The sequence below is a fragment of the Geotrypetes seraphini genome, chromosome 9, assembly GCF_902459505.1.
Source record: "Geotrypetes seraphini chromosome 9, aGeoSer1.1, whole genome shotgun sequence".
NCBI lineage: Eukaryota > Metazoa > Chordata > Amphibia > Gymnophiona > Dermophiidae > Geotrypetes > Geotrypetes seraphini.
Window position 1 is genome coordinate 155,978,052 of NC_047092.1, and position 22,743 is coordinate 156,000,794.

Genomic DNA, 22,743 nt, shown 5'->3' on the forward strand with positions numbered 1-22,743 from the left:
ATTTTTGATTCGCCTCGTATATTATTAAGATCCAAGTCAAGAAGGTTAAAAAGTTTTGGTTTTGTTTTTTTAAAAGAGCAGTATTAACCGGACGCACTCAACTTTCAATGATCCCTCATTCAGCTGTTAATCATGATTATGTCCCTAAAGCATTTCTAAATGAAAGTGGCAAAGTAATTTTTGCCATGCGTCTGCAAGTTCTCTGCATATGTAGGAATGGAAAAAAAATGAGTGTCTATACTTTTCTCACAGACATAGCAAGCTGTGAACTTTGTTTAATCACATCAAATCTTCCGTAAGAGGAAATCACTTGATCGGGCAGATATAAAAGTGAAAGAAACGTTGACGAAGGAAAGCAGAATCATGAAGTCTGTGGTGCTTGTGGTCTTCCTTGCAGCTGCTCATGCTGTTGCAGGCACTTGGCGTTTTAATGGGTAGGATAAAATCCTTTCTGCCAGGCTCGAAGAGGATTGCTCCAAAGAAATATTATGACTCATACAGCTTGCCAACTCCGATTTTGATTTTCACTTCTATTTTAACAGAGACAAGGTTTTCCAAGTGAGACCAGAGAATGAAAATCAAGTGGATTTCATAAAACATTTGGCCAGGATTGTAAAAGTAAGATCACAGTTTTTGTTAAATGCTGATTTGGAATGTTCGAGTTTTCTGGGCCTTCCTTCTCTAGCTCTTGCCTTCGCCGAAAAGGGCGACCTCCCTCCCACTCCTCGCTTATCTACCCCCCTTCCCCCTCCTACCTTATATGGCAACGGCTTTCGGCCGATTTGCCTTCGCTCCTCCCTATGGGATCGGAGCTGATTCTTTTGGAATGTTTGAGTTTTCTGGGCCTTCCAGGTTGGAAGCACTTGTGAATTTCGTTGCATTTTGTATTCATTTTAATTAGAAAAATGTTTTTCTTTAAGTTTTTGAAGGCAATCTTGCCTTTGAAAGCTAATCAAAAAATGCAGTTTGTCCAATAAAAAAAGTATTATATTATTTCTTTTTTTTAATGTTATATCTATTTGTTACCTTTGAAAGTGGACTAACACGGCTACTACACCATTTTCTTTAAGGGCTCCTTTTACTAAGGTGTGCTAGCGTTTTTAGCGCACGCATGAAATTACCACACGCTAAACCGCACAATAAGCTTCTAGCTAAAGAAAAATATGATCAAGAAACTGTTTTATTATACTTTTGTGATTATGATAAACATTCCAAGGGCCTCAAAATAGTACCTGATGGGCTGCGAGTTTGAGACCACTACTCTACACCAGGGCTGTCCAAGTCCGGTCCTCGAGATCTACTGGCAGGCCAGGTTTTCAGGATATCCACAATGAATATGCATGAGAGAGATTTGCATACCAGGAAGGGAGTGCAGGCAAATCTTTTTCATGCATATTCATTGTGAATATCCTGAAAACCTGGCCTGCCAGTAGATCTCATGGACCGGACTTGGGCAGCCCTGCTCTACACCATACAGAAGTCAAAACACCTACCAGTGCCTAAGTCCAATTTGAGCACCTAACTGAAGATTTACAGCCATTAGGGGGCAAATTCTATAAAGGACCCCTAAAAGTTAGGCATCATTTAGACCAATGTTTCTCAACACGCGGTACGGCAGGGCAGGAGTAGGCAATTCCGGTCCTCGAGAGCCGGAGCCAGGTCAGGTTTTCAGGATATCCACAATAAATATTCATGAGATAGATTTGCATCTCAAGGAGGCAGTGCATGCAAATCCATCTCATACATATTCATTGTGGATATACTGAAAACCTGACCTGTCTCGGCTCTTGAGGACCGGAATTGCCTATCTCTGCCCTAGTGGGTATGCGGGCTGCCTGTTGGGGGTACACAGGCTGACCACCACCCGGGATCTCTCCCTGCCTGCTCCCTGCACCCCTCTCCCCACTGAAACCACCGCCGCCGATTCCTCCCTGCCAACATGCTCCATCCATTCAATTATTGGTGGTTAAAGTTGTTAATCGTTCTTATTCAATCTATTTGGATGCATAAGTTTTTGGAAGTTGTTTTAGGCATCCTTTACAGAATTTGCCCCTAGGTGCTGCAGTCCTCAGTGCCAATTTTATAGACATCATTTACAGAATAGGGCCAAAGGATTTAACACCCTTTAGTAAGAGTCCCTGTATTTCATTGCATAAAGTGGAACCTGTGCTCAAACAGACAAGAAGTTAAAAAAATGGTAACTGCAGAGGGTTTCAAATGTAAGACTAGGAGTGGGGAAAAAATGGGGTGAAATAGGAGGCTGAGAAAAAAAAAATGAGGGACAAAGGAATAAAGGGGTGAAGAGCTGAGAATGTGAGTGGAAAGTTGATCTGTAGGTATAAAACTTGTAGGTAACAAGTTTTATTTCATAAGAACATAAGAACATAAGCAGTGCCTCTGCTGGGTCAGACCAGAGGTCCATCGTGCCCAGCAGTCCGCTCTCGCGGCGGCCCAACAGGTCCAGTACCTGTGCAGTAATCCTCTATCTATACCCCTCTATCCCCTTTTCCAGTAGGTAATTGTCTAATCCTTTCTTAAACCCCATTACTGTACTCTGCCCTATCACGTCCGCATTCCAGGTGTCCACCACACGTTGGGTAAAGAAGAACTTCCTAGCATTCGTTTTGAATCTGTCCCCTTCTATCTTTTCCGAGTGCCCTCTTGTTCTTTTATTTTTTGAAAGTTTGAAGAATCTGTCCTTCTCTACTTTCTCTATGCCCTTTATGATCTTGTAAGTTTCTATCAAATCCCCTCTAAGTCTCCTCTTCTCCAGAGAAAAGAGACCCAATTTCTCCAATCTCTCAGCGTATGAAAGGTTTTCCATACCTTTTATCAGACGTGTCGCTCTCCTCTGGACCCTCTCGAGTAACGCCATATCCTTCTTAAGGTATGGTGACCAAAATTGGACGCAGTACTCCAGATGCGGGCGCACCATCGCCCGATACAACGGCAGAATAACTTCTTTCGTTCTGGTCGCAATACCCTTCTTGATTATACCAAGCATTCTATTCGCTTTCTTAGCTACTTTTCAGAACTATATTACACTTTTAATTCTGTCAAAATGATCCTTATAATGTTTTTCACAGCTCGATTTCTGGCATCCAGACTCAGCTCAACAGGTGGGCACCCAGATGAAGGTAGATTTCCGTGTTGGAGCGGATCAGGTCACGTTTGTTCAAACTCTATTGGAACATCATGACATGCAATACAAGTATGTTTTAACTTAGCATCTGTGTGTGGTAGATGGCAGCTATTGTTATTCTATTTGAACTGGATAAGCTTTATTGATCATCATTGTTATTCATTTGAACTGGATAAACTTTATTGATCATTAAGAGACACTTTAACTAAAGAGCATTAAGCCCTAACATGTGCTTAGCACAAAGGAAAAAGCTTACCGCAAACTGTTTTAAAGCATTTTGCAGTAATCTGCCTGTTAGTGGGTGCTATGTTTGCCATTTCGTTTTGGAGCTATTATTCAGAAGGAGCATGGTGTGGGCAGGGAATGGGTGTCAAAGAGTTATTTAGTTAACAAAGTTGAAATAACATGTCCCAACTGAATAATGCAGACATTGCAGTTGAGTGTACTCGCATTAACTTTTTCAGGTAACGTGCGCTAATGCGAACATGAGTATATAGCCTGCAAAAAAAGGTAATTGTAAAAGTGCAAATGGGAAAGTATCTCATGAAAATGTTTTGAGCCCATATTCTAACGCATTTTAGTGAAAGGACAGTTTAACCATTCGAAATCTGTTCAGTAGAGACAAATAGGGGGCTGTATTGGGTTTTGCCACCAAAGAAAATTAAAGAAATAGCAGATTAGGATGTACAAAACAAATGTATTTCTTGCACAATTGCTTCTAGAGAATTTAGGCCCTCTATGCTCCGACGCTGCTCCAGCGCTCATGAGTGTCGGAGCAGCATCAGAGCATTTAGTACTCCGGGCCATGATAGACACCTCTATGTCTGGGTTTATACTTCGTGAAATCTGGTAACCCTACTATAAGGTGCAGCAAGAACTTGTTTCTTCAAGTCAAGGAGAGCTTTTCCCGGTATTTGAGTTGCCCTAGCAACATCTGGGAGTACCTGGATTTTCAGTCCACAAAACAAAAGTTCCTTTTTCTTAAAGTAAGATTTTAAAATAATGAATTTATCTTGCCCAAGCTGGTTCATCTCCCCTACTGATGTTTTGGGCCTTAGAAAGTTAGTTGTCATTTTTATCAGGAAACTTATACATCTGTGTTTCTTTTGTTCAAAGAATTTTATTTCAGGATGTACAAGAAGGGATTGAGAAACAGTTTGATGGTGAAAAACATGTTACCAAAAGATACACTTACAAAAAATACAACAATTGGAATAAGGTATGGTTTTTCGTAAATTGAAATAATATTGGGAATGGGCTTTCTTTAATACCTGCCCTGATCTTCGTCCTTATCTCTGTTTTTAAGATTTCTGCCTGGACCGCCAGAATAGCTAAAAGGTTCCCAAAACTGGTCTCCCGAATCCAGATTGGCTCCACTTTCGAAAATCGCCCCATGTACCTACTGAAGGTAGAAATGTTTCTGTCTTTTGGTCACGTCAACAGAAGAATGTAAACTATTTAAAAGCGATACTAATGTGCTCCTGTTCAATGTGTTGTGGTAAGCACTGTTCAAAATAAAAGAAAATAATTTTGGAACGAGGTAATAAATGTATTACAAGATTAAGGGGCCCTTGTAACATAATGCAGTAAGCAGTTTGGCACCGATTCTATATATGTCACCTATAAAAGTTGGGCACACTATAGAATCACACTTAGCTTATTAAATTCAATAGCACTTTCACATAAGTAATGTAATATAAAAGGTCAAAGCTACAGCACGAGCCAGAAATAAACCCAAACGGGAGGAAAAAGCCTCAGAAGAAAACCCACAGAAGTGACTTAAGGTGTTCAGGCAAAAAACCTCATAGGCATAAAAAAAAACCTCCCCTGGGAAAATAAAAAAAAAAGCTCTGTATGGGGCAATGAAAATTCATCGTGGTCAAAGTGAAATAAACTCAAATGTATCTCAGATGACCACCCTGACTTTTCATTGCCCCACACAGAGCTTTTTTATTTTCCCAGGGGAGGTTGTTTTATGCCTATGAGGTTTTTTGCCTGAACACCTTAAGTCACTTCTGTGGGCTTTCTTCTGAGGCTTTTTCCTCCCGTTTGGGTTTATTTCAAATGCATCTGCCTAACTTTCAAGATCGTCCACGGCATCCTTCCACCATTAATTCCGCTTTCTTGAAACTCCTCAACCCCTAATACCACCAGGCCCACCCAAAAATCGAAACTATCCTTCCCCTCACTAAAAGGCATTTCCCTCCCAGGAATACTAGGGACTTCACTCCCCTTCAGACTCACCGAGCTCTGGAACAACCTTACCTCCCCTCTTCGGAACCTGAGTGCTCTCCAAACCTTCCGTAAACACCTGAAAACCTGGTTATTCTCAAAAATCTAACATTTCCCTCCTCATTTGACATCCTAGCCCTCTAATCTCCTTCTTTCCTCTGATCTTCATCTAGCCCTTTTCTTGGAGTTCCTTTCTCATTACAATTCCTGTAAACCGTGCCGAGCTCCACAACTATGGAGATGGTGCGGTATATAAACCTAAGGTTTAGTTTAGTTTAGTTTATTTCTGGCTCGTGCTGTAGCTTTGACCTTTTATATTACATTACTTACCTGAAAGCATTATTTAATCTGATATTTGATTTTCACTAGGGCCCTCTTTTACTAAGGTGCGCTAACCGATTAGCGCGCGCTAAACGCTAACGCGTGCATGTTAATCTATGGACGCATTAGCATTTAGCATGCGCTAATTCGATTAGCGTGCGCTAACTGGTTAGTTCGCCTTAGTAAAATAGGGGGGTATATCTGTGTTATTTATACATATTATATTAGAATCATGCTTAGCACCATTTTCCTGGCCTAATTGCCTGTACCTAAGTTGTGCACACAAAAGTGCCTAACTCAAAAACCTACACCCGGTCTGCCCGAACCAGGCCCCCCTTTTAACTACATTTGTTGGATTATGGCCCAGATTCTCGAACCAGCACCAATATCGGCAGCGGTCTTAAAAGTAGCCACCAATCGCTTGCCAATTACGCATCGGTGCCAGTTTCAGAACTGTGCCAGTGTGAAAGATTGGCCCTGGAAATGTAGGCCAGGGTTTTCCAGGCCTGTATTTCCAGTGCCTATCTTTGTGAGGTGCTTTAGGCCATCTAATGCCACTTCTGGCTTTAGCCACGCCTACTTTAGCATTTGGTGGCCTAAAGCAGTGTTCTTCAACCTTTTGACACCTATGGACCGGCGGAAATAAAATAATTATTTTGCGGACCGGCAGTTGAAGAACACTGGGCTAAAGTACTTAAGTAGACGCTGGTATGCACCTCAAATCTCAGTTAAAAATTTACATTTGGATGGCTTTTTAAACGGAGGTATGAGCTCCTAGAAAATTGGCACCGGTTTGAGAATTCTGGCCTATATATATCCATTTTTTATAGAATCGCACTTTATGAGTTGGGTGCTTAACTTTCAATTAAGTCCAATTAATGCCAATTATGAAGTGTTACTTGCCAATTATCAGTGCCAATTAAGCCTATGTGGCGCAGTGGTTAAAGCTACAGCCTCAGCACCCTGGGGTTGTGGGTTCAAACCCACGCTGCTCCTTGTGACCCTGGGCAAGTCACTTAATCCCCCCATTGCCCCAATTACATTAGGTAGATTGTGAGCCAATCAGGACAGACATGGAAAAATGCTTGAGTACCTGAATAAATTCATATAAACAGTTCTGAGCTCCCTTGGGAGCATGGTATAGAAAATTTAATAAAGAAAGGTTGGCATTATTTAGGTGCTTCTTTGGCATGTCATAAAAGGGAGCAGGGTGCAATAGGATATATCACCGATAACATAAAAAATGTTTGCAAAGTGTTTTCAGTAAAATGCACACAAATACAGTAAGGTTCATCATAACTCAGTCTAAAGTATGCATATTCAGAAGTGCATAAACAAAGACTTTATATTTTTGTCGAAAAACTAGGTTGGCAAGCAAACTAACATAAAGAAGGCCATCTTTATGGAATGCGGTGCTCATGCCCGAGAATGGATCTCTCCTGCATTCTGCCAGTGGTTTGTAAAAGAGGTCTGTTAATTAGAGATTGCTATGATGAAATTTCTAAAGACATGTAGAGTGAATGTATATTACCGTGTTTCCCTAAAAATAAGACCTATCCCGAAAATAAGCCCTAGTTAAGATTGACCTCCGAAGCCCTCCCAAATGTTCCTGACACTCCCCCACTCCATCTCTGACACTCGTGCTGCCCGATTCGACGAAAAATCAGACTCGTCAATTCAGCAACCCCCACCCCAGTGAGACCTAGGTATATCCACTCCAAGACCTCCAAAGACAGCGGCGGTGGCAGCACTCTGAATGGTCTGCTTCGCAGTCTTCCCCCTGCCGCGTCACTGATGACATCATCAGTGATGCAGCAGAGGGAAGGCCCCAGTGGATAAGGCCGCAAAACAGCCCGTTCAGAGCGCTGCCGCCACTGCTGGTTTTGGAGGCCTCAGAGCGAAGGTATGTCGGATCAGTGGGGCTCTGCTGCATAGGGGGATGGGAGGAAAGGATAGAAAGATGTTACACAACGGGATGGGTGAGAGGGGAGGAGAGATGCTGCACGTGGTGGGGGGGGGGAGAATGAAAGAGGAAGAATTGGGGTGGAGGGGAGGAAGGGAGAGCTGATTGTTGTGCATGAAAAAAATAAGTCATCCCTAAAAATAAGCCCTAGTGTATTTTTGGGACCCCAAATTAATATAAGACACTGTCTTATTTTCGGAGAAACACGGTATCTAATTCAAGGAAAGCATTATCAAACTGACAAACTTTTTTGGGTGCAGTGAAATTTGTGCATGCCTAGCCAGTAATGAACCTCATTCCTAAGCCAGGGTATGTAGAGTGGGTTTATATCTCAAATTTATTGCTTAAACTTGCTGTACAAATTATTAAAATTTGATATGCCACCGAGCTTATACGGACTTAAGCGGTTTACAATAAGGCATGGTAGCACAGTCAAGAAAGGAACACCAAAATTCTCAGGACAGACCTAATCTATGCATATCCACTGAATTAAAACTATTACTAATAATATATTAAAAAAAGAACAAATCTATTATTTCTTCTTACTCTATACCCCCAGGCACACTAATAGATCTTCCACTCTACGTCATCCTGTAAATTGAATGTCAATTTTAAAAATAGGTTTTTAATAATATTTTACACATGTTTTTTAATACCAACTCTGCATGGATATTTTTAGGCAGACCATTCCTTATTGTACTTTCATCATGCTGAAGAAAGCTTCCTTCTGGAGCTTATAAGATGTATGGACAACTTATCCAGAGGAGAAAGATTTTTTTCCCCCCTATCATGATTAACAAGTGTCTCCTGATCCTTGACAGTAAGGGATAATGAATTTATATTGGCTAGTGCTCAGTATGAATTAGGGTGTCGAAATTCAAAGTGACTTAATTGTCCAGAAATGGCTCCTGTCTGATTAAATTGCCTGTTCGAGGCTAACTGCTCATTTCCAGTCGCACTTGACCACTTGGTGCAATTGAAAATAACTGGTTAGCACCACACTGAAAACTGGCAATTTTGGGGCCATTCCAAGGGCAGAGTTGGCATTTGGCTACTTAAGCGTCAATATTCAGCATTTAACCAGCTAGGTTAACGACATAAATAGAACTGTATAACAATCAGTTCACTCTTTAGGTGTTGCCCCATAGCTGGTTCTGTAAACCTGGAAATTCAACACTGGTGCCTGAATATGGTCCCGCATTGAATTTCCAGGTCATCAAAACTGATCACTGCCAGCTAAATGTCATGCCCTGGGTGTTTTTCTGCTGTTACATATGGGTTTTGGTTTATTTCTATATACACAGATAAGCCCATCTCTCTTACTCTCCTTTGTATCTGAAGAACCTAAAAGAGAAGTTCTTAGGCCATTATTGAGATGGTAGTAAACAGGACCCCTGAGTCTATTTTTCTGATAACATTAGCATAATCCAAAAAACAATATGAATTTTTTTCAATAATGTCAGTTGTCCATTTTGTTAAGGTTTGAGAATTCTAATGCATATTCCACGTGGCTCTCTCACAGGCCACCAAAACTTATGGAAAAGACAAGACCATGACAAAACTACTGGACAGCTTGAGTGTCTATGTGCTACCTGTGTTCAACATTGACGGTTATGTTTGGAGCTGGGAAGAAGTACGTGTTTCTCTAATTTCCCTATTTCCCTCTCACTGCTTCTCCACTATTTCACTATGTTTATAATATAGAGTTTTCAGCTCTCCGGTGAAGACTGTGGAAACAATTTTGTTTTCTTAGAAGAGTGCCTGGATATATGTAAAGCTTATTGCATAGTTTCTAAATGAGTTCCCTTACTAGTTTCATGGCAAAAGAGTAAAGCATCATAGATGGGGAATTAATACTACAGTACCTTGCAAAGTCCTCACTCACAATTTCTAAATGCATTAAAGCAAGAGTTTGCTTCATTGATCATTCTATACATCCTTTCAATTGCATAGCAGTATATTTGCACAAGGTATTAAAACCTCAGGTTTCTCAAAACCTAGCAATAAAAACTCTCATAACACTAAGGCCCTTTTTTACTAAGGTGTGCAAACTGATTAGCGCACGCTAAACGCTAACGTGTTCATGTTAGTCTATGGACGCATTAGCATTTAGCATGCATTAATTCGATTAGCGTGCGCTAATCGGTTAGCGCTCCTTAGTAAAAGAGCGGGTAAATATCCAATAATGCATCCAATCACATGTGAAATCACCATTATAGCACTGTTATATAAACTACTTTATTTTATTGTATTTACAGTTTCTTTTATTGTAAACCGCCTAGAAGTCGCAAGATTGTTGGCGGTATATAAGAATAAAGTTATTATTATTATTATTATTATTACTTATCTCTTTGGGCCTGCCTGATTCTATAAATGGCAACTAAAATTGGTAGGTGCCGTTGAAAATGGCACCTACCACATGTCTTTCAAAGTTAGACACCATTTATAGAATCACACCTAGCAGTGCCTAATTTGAGTTAGTCGCCGCTAGGCGTTTAACTTAGGCGCCAATATATTAGGCCATGGTTTTTGTGACCTAAAATACCAGCGCCTAAGGGAAGCGCCTATTTGCGTCTAACTCTTTCCACGCCTAAACTCTGCCCTTAACCACGCTTACCTTTTGGATAGGCATGGGTCGGTGCCTTGGTGTAGACGCCTACATGGTAGCTACCGAGCTAGGTGTCTACCCCAAAATTCATTTTTTAAAAATTGGTTTTAAACTAAACTAAACTAAACCTTAAGTTTGTATACCACATCATCTCCATAAAGATAGAGCTCGGCACGGTTTACAGGTAAATTCAAAGATTTTAATTCAATGGTTTTAATGATGATATTCAATTACCATAACAGTGCCACTTGAGCCAATTAAAACATGTGGGCGCCTAGTGGCAGACGCTTTTTATAGAAGCAGGGCATTTCTGCACTGCAGGTGAATTGCCATTGTGGTTCCTTCTCCCTCCTCCTTGACATAATACGGGCAGCACTGGCTTTAATGTGCAAGATTTGTCCTCCCCTCCCCCCTTCCTTAAAGAGATGGCTCTCAGGAACTGAAGAGCTCTTTAAAACTGCAAAAGTATTCTCTTTTTCCTTTTCACTGCTGTAGATTGCTTATTTCCAGTTTCATATCCTAACATCCAATGGAAGTCTTTGTGGCATAATCTGAGGCATGTGTAAGATCTTGAAATTCACTAACCTTTATCTTTGGGGGTTTTTTTTTTAATAGGATCGCTTATGGAGGAAAAATCGTTCAAACAATTCCAACAGTGAATGCATCGGCACTGATCTCAATAGGAACTTTGATGCTAAATGGGGCAGTAAGTACCGCAGACAAAAAGGAAATCTGCTGAGCTTTGCTTTAGAAAACTGATTTTGAAGAATTTTATGCCAGTTTCAACAATTTATAAGGAAACCGAGAAAGCAGGAATGCATTTAAAGGTCAAATCTATAACTAAGCGCTCAGTTTGCACACCCTTTTGCACACATAAATGGAGCACAAAGTAGCACCCTAAGCACCACTCTTTAAAAGCGTGTAACTGTATGGATGTGTCGCTCACTTATGCATGAAGTCATGGATCCCCAAAGTTCTTCTCGAGGGGTGCAACTGAGCTGGGATTTTAGGATTTCCACAATAACCCCTGGATTCTATATAGGTTGTCCAATGTTGGACATCCAAGTTTTGGCACTGATGCCAGATGATAATCAATTATTGGGGTTGATTGGAATTTAATTAGGATTTAGGCATGGATCTGTCCTGCACCCTATTCTATACCATGTATTGTACACCTAAATTTTAGAGGGCACAATTCTAAAGGTGCATGACTATGGGAGGGTCAAGGGTCATTCTCCAAAGCAAGGGTAATATTATAAAATTCTATCAATTGCATGCCCAACTGCCATAAATTGGGAGCTAGTATTTACATCAGGTTTTGAGAGATATAAATACTAGTGCTTAAAGTTAAACACAAAAGCCCTGATTCTATAAATGGCACCTAACAAGTAGGCACCAAGAAGCGCAAGTATCAATCATAGCATAGGCACTGTTTACAGAATTGCGCCTAAAGTGGTCTTAGGTGCCGGTAGGCATTGAAAACCTACCCCCCTTTTTTACAAAGGTGCGCTAAGCTTTTTAGCGCATGCTAAACGCTAATGCATGCATGTTATCCTATGGACGCATTAGCAGTTAGCACACGCGTTGATTTAGCACACATTAAATCAGGGGTCTCAAAGTTCCTCCTTGAGGGCCGCAATCCAGTCGGGTTTTCTGGATTTCCCCAATGAATATGCATGAGATCTATGTGCATGCACTGCTTTCAATGCATATTCATTGGGGAAATCCTGAAAACCCGACTGGATTGCGGCCCTCGAGGAGGGACTTTGAGATCCCTGCATTAAATCCACGCTAAAACGCTTAGCGCTCCTTTGTCAAAGAGGGCCTTAGGTGCACTCTATTTATGCCAGGGTTTTCTTGGCCTAAATAAGTGTGCCCAAGTTATGCGCCTACCAGCGCCTAAGTCAAAACACGCCCATAATCCTCAATGCAAAACATGCCCATGATTCATCCCGTAACCATGCCTGTTTTCTTAGTAGGTGCCTTGGAGTAGACGCCTACCTCAAAGTGGTAGGCACCTACCAAATTAGGCATCTAACATCTAATTAATTGCAATTTAATTGCAATTTTCAATTAACAGCGCCGATTAAGGCTTTTTCAATCATTAAGTTAGGCGCCTATATCAGATAGGCATACTGATCTAGGCACCTAAATTTAGGCATCTGTTATGGAATCAGGGCCAAAATCTGTTCTAAGCTAGTGTTCTACGAAGTTCGCTCCAGGCTGGTACCCTTTAGAGCAGTGTTCTTCAACTTTTTTATACCTATGGACCGGCAGAAATAAAAGAATTATTCTGTGGACCAGCATCGGTCCGTGGACCGACGGTTGAAGAACACTGGGCTAAGTCGTGGGCTAGACCCCGCCCATCTCTACCCAATCTCCACCCCAGACCCCGCTCCCATAATAGTACTAATTGCACCTTGCACGTCCTGTGCCTCATCTGGAAGCCTTCCCTCTGACGTCGCAATGTCAGAGAGAAGGCTTCCGGTTCAGGCGTAAGATGCCCTTAGGAGCCACTGCCCGTGGCTTTGTGCACTGAATCAGTTAGGAAGAGGGAGCTGGCTTGAAGATAACGCCGCATCGATCGCACCGTGGACCGGCGGTTGAAGAACACTGTTTTGGGCCTGATGCATGTGCTGGCCCTGTGGACCGGCAGGAAATTTCTGTGGACCGGCACTGGTCCATGGATCGGTGGTTGAAGAACACTGCTTTAGAGAACACTAGCTTAGCACAGATCATTCTGGTACCTGACCTTGGGCACCATTTACTGGATTCTGCCCTAAACGTGCATGTGGTTCACTTGAAGACACTGCATGCCAATCCGTCGCATGCATCATCCCGGTGAAAATCTTGAAAATGTGACTGGGTTGTGGCCCTTGAGGACCGAATCTGGGGACTCCTCCAATAAGCCAAGTTGGATTCCAAGTTCAGAGACTTAGGGGGTCCTTTTATTAAGGCGCGCTAACCGATTTAGCGCGTGCTAAATGCTAAGGCGCCCAAAGAATATAACGGATACCTTAGCATTTAGCATGCGCTAATCTTTAGCGCACACTAAATCGGTTAGCGCACCTTAATAAAAGGGCCCCTTAATGCAGCAAAGGTAGGATTAGATTTGCCTGCAAGGATCAGCTTGGATCAGGTGGAAATATTTGTACTGTTGCTATAGTTCTTGCAATGCAGAATTATGACAATATATCACCAGGCTGCACTCATCTCCTCAACTACTGTAATTCCACTCTTACCATGATCCCCTTCTAGTTGCCTTTTATCTTTCCAGATAACCCACAATTTAGCAGCCCACCCGCTAGTCCAATCTTCTCAGATTTTCTCACAACACTTCTCATTTTTGTCAGCATGGCTGGCTTCCTGTGTTTCACAGGACAGAGCACAAAATCCATAGCACTGTCAGGCAAAACGTTCCTGCCTCCTCATCTGAATGCTGCACTTGCTCTCATCACCTCTCACTTCATTTCACTATATTTTTATCGCCCAGCACCTTGAACAGATGATTAGTGATAAATAAGAAAGGTGACATTAAGGGGGGATTCAACAAAGAGTGCTAAGCGTGTTAGAGCTCACAATTGTGTTAACGCACACAATCATGCTAACTGCTAAAGACACCCATTATATTCCTATGGGCATCTTTAGTGGTTAGAGTTCACTAACATGGTTGCATGTGCTAACGTGATTAGTTTACCTTAGTTCAGTGGTCTCAAACTCACGGCCCCGAGGGCCACATGCGGCCCACCAGGTACTATTTTGAGGCCCTCGGTATGTTTATCATAATCACAAAAGTAAAATAAAACAGTTTCTAGATCATATGTCTCTTTAGCTATAAATGACAATATTATTATTAAGACTTAGCCAAAAGGAAAGATTTATAAACTTTAAAGAGTTTTACCTTATGTAAAATTGTCATTTCTTTAATAAGACATTAACTATTTTTTTCTGAGGCCCTCCAAGTACCTACAAATCCTAAATGTGGCCCTGTAAAGGGTTTGAGTTTAACAATAAAACATCTGTGTTGGGTACATTTCCAGCACTTTAGGAAAGGCAGTGATGCAATTAATACAGAGGAAAAAATGTGACTACTATGAATTAATGACATTACCCATAATGCACAGTGCAGTAAGCTACACCTCCCGATGTCACATTGACTGATCTGCTGCATTAAAAATTAATGGGGTCCGTTTACTAAGTACAAAGGAGTGTTTACCGCAACTTAAAGGTGTCCCTCGGTAATTTTGACATCGACGAACGCTACTCAAGTGCTAAAAAATAGTTTAATTTTTTAGCACTGGAAACAGATATGGGGGCAGAGAGTAGACATGCCCTGTGCTGATTGGTTAGCGCAGCTACATTACTGCATACTAACTGATTGGTGCATGAGCCCTTAGGGTCAGATTCTATAAATGGTGCCTAAGTTAGGCGCAGCTAGGTACCCTAAATGCGGATGCCTAGCAACACTTAACTTAAATCCACAAGTTAATTTTTATTAATTGGTTACATGGCATGGTAATTGACCATGCCATTAAAAAACAATTTTAAAAAATTATTTTAGTTGTTAATTGAGCTTATGTACAGATATCTGCGTGATGCCTAGTGGCGTTTAAGTCAAGTCCTAACGATGCCTACCTGGAAAGTAGGTGCAGTTAGGGCACTCTAAAATTGAAAGGGGATAGATTCTGTACGAACATAAGGAAGTTCTTCACCAAGAGAGTGGTAGAAAACTGGAACGCTCTTCCAGAGTCTGTCATAGGGGGAAACACCCTCCAGGGATTCAAGACAAAGTTAGACAAGTTCCTGCTGAACCAGAACGTACGCAGGTAGGGCTAGTCTCAGTTAGGGTGCTGGTCTTTGACCAGAGGGCCGCCGTGTGAGCGGACTGCTGGGCACGATGGACCATGAGTCTGACCCAGCAACGGCAATTCTTATGTTCTTATGATTGACTATACACTCATTCTGCACCAGGACTAGCTTGCCATCCCTTGTTTAACTGTATAAACAACTTGCCTCGAGTTTAGCCTCCTGTCTGTTTATTCCAAAGCACTCTGTACCACCCATCTTTTCCCCATCTAATATATGAATCTGACCCCTCAGCTGTAGAATAACGGGCTGCTGGCCCGTTTTGCTCCACACGTCTTTAAAGATAAGTTTTCTGGCATTTATTTATTTATTTTAAAATTTTGTATACCGTTTAAACCTAAACGGTTTACATATCATTACATACATAATTCAATACAACAAATAAAATCAAACAAACATGAACATATTTGAAATATAATGGACTTTACGATGATTTTGTTAAACTCATTAAGACTGAATGATTAGCTACAGCAGGATATTGCATAATTTTGCTATTGGAGGTTTTTATGTCGATAAAGGCCCTCTTTTACAAAGGCGCGCTAAGCGTTTTAGAGCGGATGTAGCTCTCGCTAAATCAACATGTGCGCTAACCACTAACGTGTTCCTAGGATAACATGCACATGTTAGCATTTAGCGCGTAATATCAACCAGCTCACTTTTATCCACATATTCATTCACCCTTTCAAAGAAATGCAATTACTTCTCTTACTCCATCCAGTGAAGAACTGCGCAATAGGAGCACTTTTCTGTAACCTGGATGTGCCAGGTTTAAATATAGACACCCATCTTTTTTTGGACATGGATATCCCTTCCCCTTCTGTAATCAGAAAAGGAAATCCACAGTTTGGCCTCTTCCTATTCTCACCCAAAACACACGCAGACCATACCCCCTTGCCATATGGGCATACAGCAGTTTTAGATGGCCATAGCTTTATAAAATCAGCTTTTGATGATGTTTTTCAGTGACACCATAAGGTAAAAGTTAAGCCCCTAAGGCAGCCCATGCAGGGTAAAACACGGCCATGTCAGGAAGTATTTTAATCTATTTTAATATAGATTTTTTAAAGATCTCCTCCACTTTGACCATGTCTGCCTCCACGATTTTCTTCCTTCAGGACTTAGTAGACCGTTTGCCTACTTGTTTCTTGGGATCTTACAAAATTACCCTCAATGAGCCTACAAGCATGTTCACATCTTCTTCAGTGCAGGTGAAAATTTTCTAAAAGATCATCTGTGCTATTGGAAGCATATAGGCACTGCAAAGCCTTCATGAAATATCTTACCTGAAAACCCCTTTATAACCAGAACATACCTTTATAACAGCAGCACAAAAATAATGCTCTGGCAGTCTTACTAAGGAGGAGTGTGTGGTGCAGTGGTTGGATCTACAGCCTCAGCACCCTGGGGTTGTGGGTTCAAACCCCGTGCAAGTCACTCAATCCTCCAAAGCCCCAGGTATGTTAGATAGATTGTGAGCCCACCGGGACAGAGAGGGAAAATGCTTGAATACCTGATTGTAAAAAAACACTTAGATAACCTTGATAGGCGGTATATAAAATCCTAATAAACTTGAAAAGTTGAAACTTGGTAGATGTACAAGAGAAAAAGACCATCAGAAAAAGTCCATAACCTCATAAACATAACAGTACTAATACTTGTGTCCGGCCCTTGGATGCTCTGTAGGCCAGTCCTTGCCATGCTTCCTTATTTTCCACGGCTTCTTTCAATTGCTTGATGATCATTCCTGTGTAATTCTTGATGGTATCCAGTCAATGGGCCTTTGGTCGCCCCTGATTCCTTTTACCACTGACCATTCTAAGTAGCACCTCCTATTCTAATGAATTCACCCTCATCACATGTCCAAAATAAGTCACTTTGTATCTGGTAATCTTGCCTTCTATGGACAACTCTGGGTTTATATCAGTTGTCTCAAACCTTTTGTAGGGCCACATTTTGGATTTGAAGGTACTTGGAGGGCCTCAGAAAAAAATAGTTAATGTCTTATTAAAGAAATGACAATTTTGCATGAGGTAAAACTCTTTATAGTTTATAAATCTTTCCTTTTGGCTAAGTCTTAATAATAATATTGTAATTTATAGCTAAAGAGACATATGATCAAGAAACTCTTTTATTTTACTTTTGTGATTATGATAAACATACCGAGGGCCTCAACATAGTACCTGGCGGGCCGTATGTGGCCCCCGGGCCGCGAGTTTGAGACCACTGGTTTATTTGATCAAGAACATCTTTGTTGGTGATCCTAGCTGTCCATGGATCACTATTATTAATAAAGAAAGATTGACAGAACATATTTAGGCATCTTTTTGGAGTTTTCGTATAAATAAATAGATCCTTTTATTAAGGCGCGCAAACCGATTTATCGCGCACTAAATACTAAGGCATCCATTATATTCTATGGGTGCCATAGCATTTAGCGCATGCTAATCTTTAACGTGTGCTAAATCGGTTAGCGCACCTTAATAAAAGGACCCCTATATATTTAGCATCAACCTACACATATTTGAAAGGCTTTTGCGTCAAACTGATTGCATATGTAATGTAAATCTATTTCCAGCTAAATTTAGTGATAATGACCCATGTTCTCCGACATACTGTGGACCTGCAAAAGAATCTGAGAAGGAGACAAAAGCTGTTACTACCTTTATCCGTGACAATCTTCAATCCCTAAAGGCATTTCTGAGTTTCCATGCTTATTCTCAGCTTCTATTGTACCCTTATGGCTACACATTTGATCCAGCCCCCAATCAGAAAAAACTGGTAAGTAATGAAAAAAAAAAATATATATATATATACTTTACATATATGGATTTAGAACTGAGACAGACAGCTTTTGTCATATGAGTAAGTTTCCAGGTTATAAAGCAAGGAAGGTTGTTCATTTGTCCTTGTTTTACAAATTTTTCCATAGAGTCCCTGTTTTTGAGAGCTTAAAAATATCGTCCAAATAAAACTCCATTCTAGATGGCTTGAAAGCTAGAAAACAGGAGGATAGAGAATGGAATGTACAAGGGGGTGCTGAAAAGTTCTCAGCCCAACCAATCACCTTCCAAATTTGTGAGCGTTATTTTGCCACTGTAGCTGAAAAAAGTATTATCTTATTTTGTTAAGTGCCAATCTTCAGAAATGAAATTCATAGACACATGACGGCAGATAAAGGCCAAATGGCCCATCTAGTCTACCCATCCGCAGTAACCATTTTCTCTTTCTCTTTCCGAGAGATCTCATGTGAACCATGTCCACATCATTCTCTTCTTGGCTGGGCTGAGAACTTTTCAGTACCCCCTCGTAAATAATGAATGTCATGAGTAGATAGGATAATTTTGCTTTTTTTTTTAGGTGGGGGGGGTATTTGTCTACCTGATTATGAATGTTTTGATATAGCCACATAATTTAAACTTCTACAAGAAGTGAAAAAGTCTTCAATCATAGAGGGTAGAACAAACATGTAGTAGTGGAGAAAAAAATAACCTTAGCATACCAGTAACCAAAATAGCAATGAATTGCATTCATGGTACACAAAAAAAAACAAAAAAAAACGCCATCATAGGTTAAAAAAAAAAAATTCCACTACAATTATCAAAAACCCAAATTTTCTAAACCAGACCCAAAAAACCCAGAATAGAAGATTCGGTTTTTTTGTATTTTTCTTGTATCTCTTTAAAATGATCTTGCTTGAACCTGTTATGAGTTGTAACAAATAAATAAATGTATAAATTTAAAAAAAGAAAAAGTGGAGAGAGATGTCATGAGTATGGCATGGTGTGGCCGGGGGGGGGGGGGGGAAAGAGGGATAGACACCTCCATCAATATGGCATCCAGGGTGGTCCACATACCCCTGCCCGCTCCCCCTCCTTACTACACCACTGGTTGCACACTCAGTTTGTGTTGAACTGTACAGAATCGAGGCCTAATTGGGTACCATTTATGGTTTTGTGTCATTTTTTAGGGAGGGCTGTCATGGGTAGGGAATGGGCGTGGTAGTGTTATCCAGCTAGCATGTTTACATTAGATGCTTGCTAACTGGATAATGCAGACTTAATATGAGCGCACTTAGGTCAGCGTGCCTAATCGGTCTTAATTTTTTTCATTGTCTTAATCAGTGCTGAATTTGTTGGGTAACTCGGTAGACGCCTACCACTTCCAGGTAAGCGTCTACACCGAGGCACATACCAGCAAGTAGGCATGGTTAAGGGCAGATTCAGGGTGGAGTTTGGGTGTGGATTGATTTTGGAGTGCTCATTTAGGCCAAGAAAACCTTGGCCTATATGGCAGTGTGCCTAAGGATTCAACGCATACCAGCGCTTAAGAATACGTGATTCTGTAAATGGTACCTAGTGGTTGATGGTCAACCACATCGAACAGTGCCTAGGAGATAGATGCTGGTTATAGAATCAAAGCCTCAGTGCATGTTCAATATAATAAAGCGTGACTACACAGAACACAGACGTAAGATGTGCTTGATGAAAAGATTTCCTCATATTAGTTTTCCTGTTTCTTCTTTTTCTACTAGGATAAAATAGCACAGAGTGCGGTGAAAGCTTTAACGAGCCTATATAATACCACATATGTATGTGGTCCAATCGCCTCAACAGTTTGTACGGTTTGCTTTTATTTTCTTTTATTATAAAGAGGGTTTATCATTCTAACTACAAAATACAACAGGCACATTATAGGAGTTGCATCCTACAGTCAAACCTCAGTTTGCGAGTAACGCAGTTTGCGAGTGTTTTGCAAGACGAGCAAAACATTCTCGCAAATCTTGTCTCGAAAACTGAGTACAACCCCCCCCCCCAAGAACCGGCATCGCTCTCCCCCGCTCACAAACGCCCCCCCCCCCCCCGCTCTCCCCCGCCCGCCCAAACAGCATTCAGCCTTACCCCATCTGGCACCGGCACGCAGACCACAGGACGTGCCGGTGCCGGTGAAAGAAGTTCCTGCCTCTTGCCTGGGCCTTGAGCATCTGCGCATGCTCAAGGCCTCCTGGTTCTCGCTCTCTTTTACTAAGGTGCGCTAACCGATTAGCGCACGCTAAATGCTAACACGTGCTTGTTAGTCTATAGATGTGTTAGCGTTTAGCACGCACTAATTCGATTAACAAGCGCTAATCGGTTAGCGCACCTTAGTAAAAGAGGGGGATAGTTTTCATAGGTCACAGATATAGGACAGGAGGTGCAGAATACATTGGTGCTAGGGATATAACAAGTTGCATTCAAACATTTAACTTACCTTCTCTTTTACTAAGGTGCGCTAACTGATTAGTGCGCGCTAATTGAATTAGCATGCGCTAAACGCTACCACATCCATAGACTAACATGCACATGTTAGTGTTTAGTGCACGCTACATCGATTAGCGCACCTTAGTAAAAGAGGGCCTTAGTGGCATTATATGAAAGGTTTGGATTCAAGATCTTAAGTCTGTTCACTTATATTGCATCATGAAATGTTTATGTATCTCTTTGTTTATGCAATGGTGTATTAAGGGGTGGGGGGAACGGTCCATCCCAGGCGCCGTCTTGCTGAGGGCATCGGCACTCCTTCTCCTTTCTGCCCCCCCCCACTCCTCCCCATGCTGCATGCGCACCCCTTCCCCTGTATCTTTTTAGCTTCAGCACGAGCCGCCACCAACTTACTGCCCACGTCAGCTTCAACGCCCTCTCTGATGTCACTTCCAGGACCCCTGCCTAGGAAGTGGCATCAGAGAGAGCGCCGAAGCAGGCGCAGGCGCAGGCAACAAGTTGGTGGCCGCTCACCCTGAAGTTAAAAAGCTACAGTGAAGGGACGCGCGTGGCAGGGGAGGGAGGAAGGGGTGGGGGAAGAGGGAAGGGGAGGGGCACTGCCACCCCAGGCAACACTTAATCTCGCTACGCCACTGTAGCTATGTTTCCGAACCATTCTAAGATTTATCCTTACTCTCATTAAACATAGGTCTCCCTACACCACTATGTCATAAATGTCGGACGGGGGCTCATATTTTGGGACATGCCTTTTGGTTCTGCCCCATTATTCAACGCTTCTGGAGGCGTATAATCTCTTATATGTCAGGGTACCCCAGATCAATTTGTACCCCAGATCAATTTGTCTTGGATTTGCCAGAGGCTTTTGGCCATTTACCTAGAGGGCATCGGGCTTTGTGTAGGAAGATGAGTTTACTGGCCAGGAAATGTATTCTTCAGTGCTGGACGGTTCCGGACCCTCTGGCATATTGGCATTGCCGTAACCAATTGCATCAGTTGGTCATCTGGTAGACGCGAGATGCTGGAAGGGCTAGGAAGTGAAAGATGTTCTTAAATATCTGGGAGCCTTATCTGCAAGTCTTGCATCCCAAAGGCTGGAGTGCGGTCTTAAGGTGGGTGTCCTAATTTGGGCGCTCAATTAGTTGGGTAGGGAGAGTAATGGTTAGTACTGGTGGGGTGGAGAGTACCATTGGGGGGGAGGGAAGGGGGGGTTGAGGAAGGGAAATGGGGATATTGAAAAGTTCTGACAATTAGTTAAGGATATGATAAGTAGTTTAGGTGGGGGGAGGGGGTAGTGGGCATCTTCCGGGCTTATAAGAGTCCAAGGCTTTGGAATGCCTTTACGCCCTCATTAATTTCGCATGCCCTATGTAGAGTAGGAAGGGGGGGAGTTTGGTTGATGTTTATTCTCTACTTTATATGCTTGTATTATTATTGTATATGATGCATCATTGTTTGCACTGTGTACCTTTGGGGTGCCCTGGTGTTGTATTTGCTGTTATTTGCATCAATAAAAATTGTTTGAACCTTAACATGACTTTTTATTGTAGATCCTTGTTCTGGTTCTTCACTCGACTGGGCTTATGATCAGGGCATGAAATATTCTTTCGTCTTTGAACTCCGAGATAAAGGTGAATATGGTTTTCTTCTTCCTGAATCCTTCATCCGACCAACCTGTGAAGAGACTATGCTGGCAACAAAAACCATTTTCAATTTTGTTCTTCGCTATTTTCCTGAATAGTGTGCCACATCTACAAAGGCCTATTTGTTTAAAATGATCGGTGCATTTTATTTTCATCTTATTGTAACCGATGTGATATAATTTTATGAAAGACAAAGCATCAGGTTTTGATATAAACATATTCATTCTTTTCTGAGCTTAAATTCTGGATGCATGAAAGGAAGTAGTTGGAAATTTTTAGTATATCCTTGCTCTTGGCAGCAAAATTCAAATGAACAATAATTTCCTAGGATCTTCGAGTGAAATGTAACCTCTCCCTCTTTTTAATATCAATTCTCACTTATTTCACCTTCTGTAGTCAGGTTACCCTACAAGTCAAAGTGAGAATTTTTCTAAAAAGAGGGAAAAGTTAGCATAAAATATAATATTTCACCCCAAATAAAAGATATCGGGTGAACAATAAGTGAAACATTTTTTAAACAAATACTGATTTTAAAAGTTTTTGTTAGTTTATTTGTACAAATCTAATAAAACGTATATATCTATACAGCTTTAGAATAAATTTCCAAATAAAACCTTTCTCAAAGAATTTAGTTCTTTGTAATAAATTTTTCCTTACAGGGTCCAGGTGTTCTTCCTTATTTTTTCTCTGCAGGGCCGTTGAGTACCAGCGCT

At 41.4% G+C, this 22,743-nt stretch overlaps 1 protein-coding gene across 2 annotated transcripts; it reads left to right on the forward strand.

The window, feature by feature from the left end:
• The first annotated feature begins 314 nt into the window (after positions 1–314).
• LOC117366862 (mast cell carboxypeptidase A-like) lies at positions 315–22,657 on the forward strand. 2 transcript variants are annotated; one of them, XM_033958823.1, is made up of 11 exons: positions 315–434; positions 543–618; positions 3,087–3,211; positions 4,259–4,361; positions 4,449–4,550; positions 7,062–7,163; positions 9,181–9,291; positions 10,882–10,972; positions 17,708–17,910; positions 19,664–19,748; positions 21,938–22,657. In XM_033958823.1, the coding sequence occupies exons 1-11, from the start codon at positions 364–366 to the stop codon at positions 22,126–22,128; spliced, it is 1,260 nt and encodes a 419-aa protein (XP_033814714.1). In that variant the 5' UTR covers positions 315–363; the 3' UTR covers positions 22,129–22,657. The 2 variants fall into 2 exon arrangements, with proteins under 2 accessions (XP_033814714.1, XP_033814715.1); XM_033958824.1 differs by having other exon boundaries at positions 19,664–19,753; positions 21,938–22,125.
• The last annotated feature ends 86 nt before the right edge of the window (positions 22,658–22,743 follow it).